The 4160-nt window shown below is 41.1% G+C and overlaps 1 protein-coding gene across 1 annotated transcript; it reads left to right on the top strand.

The window, feature by feature from the left end:
* Positions 1-4023, top strand: LOC123965392 (myosin heavy chain, fast skeletal muscle-like; the record flags this gene model as incomplete). The annotated part of the gene is made up of 8 exons (XM_046041919.1): positions 1-36; positions 123-429; positions 793-866; positions 947-1034; positions 2971-3088; positions 3186-3309; positions 3403-3539; positions 3683-4023. Coding segments are annotated over exons 1-8 (1225 nt in total), but the record flags the coding sequence as incomplete, so codon positions are not given.
* Between the last annotated feature and the right edge of the window lie 137 nt (positions 4024-4160).

The following is a 4160-nucleotide window of genomic DNA, read 5'->3' as shown; positions in this document are numbered from 1 at the left end:
ATGGACTTGGCTTCCTGCATCGAGCTTATCGAGAAGGTAAGTAATCTCTCCAGAAGACATGATTTGTTTGTTCATGTGCAAATGTTTACTTCAACAGTAAATCTAATGTAAATTTCTCTTAGCCACTGGGAATCTTCTCCATCCTTGAAGAGGAGTGCATGTTCCCCAAGGCCTCTGACACAACTTTCAAGAACAAGCTGCATGATCAGCATCTGGGCAAGACCAAGGCATTTGAGAAGCCAAAGCCTGGAAAGGGAAAGGCTGAGGCTCACTTCTCCCTGGTTCACTATGCTGGTACAGTGGACTACAATATCACTGGCTGGCTGGACAAGAACAAGGACCCCCTGAATGACTCAGTTATTCAGCTCTACCAGAAAGCTTCAAACAAACTGCTGGCCTTCCTGTATGCATCCCATGGAGCAGCCGATGGTAAGACAAGAGTGAGCAGAGAATTCAGAAACGTTGTGTATAGAGCACAAATGTTTTACCTGCTTAACTGTTTTCTACTTTAAATATAAAGTAACATGAATTGCCCTCTCTTCATTAGCTCTAAGCAACTAATCAGAAAGTGCAGCTTACATTTATAATGTTACCCGAGGTACAGTAAGTTTGTTGTGACGGGTAAGAAACTGTGTCTGTTTCACTTGGGTCAGGCTTAGTAAGAAACTGATGAATACTCTGTGGTAACATACCCATTCATGTTAATTCAAATTAAAGCCACATTCCACAGAGAAGAAAGCTTAAAACAGGTTCTACAGTGCCATTAATGAAATGTAATGTTTTGCAATACAGAAGCCGCTGCTGGGGGCAAGAAGGGTGGCAAGAAGAAGGGTGGTGCCTTCCAGACTGTGTCTGCTGTTTTCAGAGTATGTATTGTTTAAAATTTTTGAAAAGCAATTACGAACCTCATCTTAAAATACTGACCAATTATCCTGCTGATCCACAGGAGAACTTGGGCAAGCTGATGAGCAACTTGAGGAGCACTCACCCTCATTTTGTCCGTTGCCTGATTCCTAATGAATCAAAGACACCTGGTAAGCACATAACCGAGTTTTGTGCAAAATGTGTGTAGCATGGCTAAATTAGTTATGAATTTTAATAAATTTATGAGAATTAATACCCAATTATGAATTTTAATATTCATAAAATCAAAACAAATCCTCGTTTCGGGGCACCACCGGAGTTGTTATAATCCTAGAGTCTCCGCACCTCTAGGTAGCTTTTAATAATCATACAATTATTACTAGTGATCAGTTGGTTAATAATCGCTAAATTATCTTAAATCAGTCAGTCTCATATCTAAAGGGTCAATTCTCTTGGCAGGGACGTGGAAACAGGCAACACACACAGTTTCCTGATTACAGTGAATTTATTAATAACTAAAGTTAACTAAAGCGATATAAACGGGTGGTTAAATACAGGGAAAATAAACAATGGCTGAAGAATGAGAAATGGAGGTTCGATTGTGGGAAGCATTTGACTCATACGGCAGAGGAGAACTAATGAAAGTAAGCTATGAGTTTAGGAGTTAAAAGGGAAATATTAACATTACCGGACATCCCTGACCACAGAATGTTTGTTAGGTCTTACGGCTGGTCGACGGCCTGCTTTGGCCTGTTGCACGGGTCCCACGCTAGCTGCCCGATCCTGGCTTTTTGCTAGGGATTCTCCGGGGTTCTCCGTGTCTGAAGACAACGCCGTCCTCCGTCTGGCAATTCGGCTGTTTTCAGGTTTCCTTTGTTGCCGCTGGCGAGACCACGTGGCTTGGTCTGACCTCGGTGAAGTTGGCTCGCCGAACAAGCTTAAAAGGGAACTTGGTCGTTCCTGAATTAGTCCAGTGTAACTTAACGGACTGATAACTTCAACAAAACAAAAGAAAGAAAGAAAATAAAACAAACTGAGGGGCAGATCAATGTCGCGGCACTTCACGTGTGTAGCTTCAAGCGAACAAAGGCCTGTTGCGCTGGTAGAACTCTTAGGGCGTTGCCGGGAGAGGCACACCGGACGCGTGCCGAAGCGTCCAGAGAGCAGAGCGGAAGACCAGGGCACGAGGGGAGGAGAAGAGCAGAGCAAAGAGAGAGAGCGAACGACGTCGCGTGTCACTCTTTTGTTGCCTGGGGCGTGGTTCCCCAGAGGGCGTTTCAGGTTTCCCGAGGGACTGCCTTTCTAAACTTTAATGTCCAAAAGAAAAGAAATCTATTTGCGCATATTATAATCAAATATTTTCCACAATCAAACCTCAATGGTCAAACGGTTGTACGGTTCTAAGTTAAGCTTTTGGTAACAGGAAACAATTGTCACATTATTGGTCAGGATATTTATAATTCAAGCTGGATAATTAATAGAGTATAGTATGACATTTCTTTATCATCATTTCTAAAGGAATTTTGTGAGAAAGTATTGTGAACAAGTATTGGTTACACATTAGATGAAGGAGTGTCCTTAATCTTGCTGATAATAAAAACACTGCAAAAGTAACTTATTTAAATTCTTTTCAGCACTAATATCAACAACAGATAGCAACAACATGGTAACATAACTACTCAAATAGAGGCAAACGTAATCAAGTAGCTAAAAGATTTAATTAAACTTAATTAAATGCTTTGAGTCTTTGGAGACTGCAGTCTTTGGTTATTTAAAGTTCGGCTTCCTGGGTTATGTCACACTTTGGTGAGACAAGGAGTATCCCTTTGATGGCTTTCAGCTTCGTAGATCAAAAAGGTGCCAGTTTTATGGTCAGGGATAGCACTTAGAGAAAGCAACTTTTCCACCCCCCTTCCGTTGGGGTCTCTTCAGCAGTCTGTTGAAGTTGATCTTTAACCCCCCTGCTCCTCTCTGGGAGAGGAAAAGAGGGATTTGGAATAGCTCCAAATTTATTTAATATAAAATGCACAAATCCACACCGTTGTCCCACTACATGTGTGACATGGTAATCTAAAGGAATCTAAGTAATACTTTTGCAACGTGCAGGTCTCATGGAGAACTTCTTGGTCATCCACCAGCTGAGATGTAACGGTGTGCTGGAAGGTATCAGAATCTGCAGAAAGGGCTTCCCCAGCAGAATCATCTATGGTGACTTCAAGCAGAGGTGATTTTTCAGTAGAAGTACTTCAAGTTATTATGATGTAAAACACCAGGCTGAGAGGTAAGAAAAATACGAGTAACAACATCATTTTCTCTTCCAGATACAAAGTATTGAATGCCAGTGTGATCCCTGAGGGACAGTTCATTGACAACAAGAAAGCTTCAGAGAAGCTGCTGGGATCCATTGATGTGGACCACACTCAGTACATGTTTGGACACACAAAGGTTCATCGCAATAAACAATATTAACAGATTCCATTGTCCTTTTGCAGCCATGTGTACTGAGGACTGATTTTCTTCACTTTCTTCACAACACAGGTGTTCTTCAAAGCTGGTCTGCTGGGTCAGCTGGAGGAGATGAGAGACGAGAAACTGTTTACGCTGGTGACCATGACTCAGGCTCTCTGCAGAGGATATCTCATGAGGAGAGAGTTCGTTAAGATGATGGAGAGGAGGTATGATTGTCACTTAGTACTCTAAACTTTACTGTCCAATTTAAAGTTTACAGATATTTATTGTGAAATTATTATCCTCAGCAGTTCTACAAAATCACATTTCAGTAGAAATGACACTGACTGTATCTTTATTCATTTTTCAGGGAATCAATCTTAACCATCCAGTACAATATCCGTTCATTCATGAATGTGAAAAACTGGCCATGGCTGAAAGTGTACTTCAAGATCAAGCCTCTTCTGAAGAGTGCTGAGACTGAGAAGGAGCTGCAACAGATGAAGGAGAACTATGAAAAGATGAAATCAGACCTGGCTGCTGCCCTGGCCAAGAAGAAGGAGCTGGAGGAGAAGATGGTTTCCCTAGTGCAGGAAAAGAATGACCTGCAACTCCAAGTGGCTTCAGTAAGTAGCAAACAAAGCAAATGTGATTCAATCATATATGCACTTTACAAATTAATCACTGTTACTCACATTTTCAGATATCTAGGTGAGATACAAATACACCACATATTTTCTTTGTCTTCTGATTGCATTGTTAATGTTGTAGATTAATTAAATAAACAATTACCTAAACCTATGAATATTTAAATATTTAAAACTGTAGTGTCTCCCCCTTCTGACAGT

The sequence above is a fragment of the Micropterus dolomieu genome, unplaced genomic scaffold (assembly GCF_021292245.1).
Source record: "Micropterus dolomieu isolate WLL.071019.BEF.003 ecotype Adirondacks unplaced genomic scaffold, ASM2129224v1 contig_9607, whole genome shotgun sequence".
Classification (NCBI taxonomy): Eukaryota; Metazoa; Chordata; class Actinopteri; order Centrarchiformes; family Centrarchidae; genus Micropterus; species Micropterus dolomieu.
Note: the sequence above shows the minus strand (reverse complement) of the source record. Positions and strands in the feature narration are given on the sequence as shown.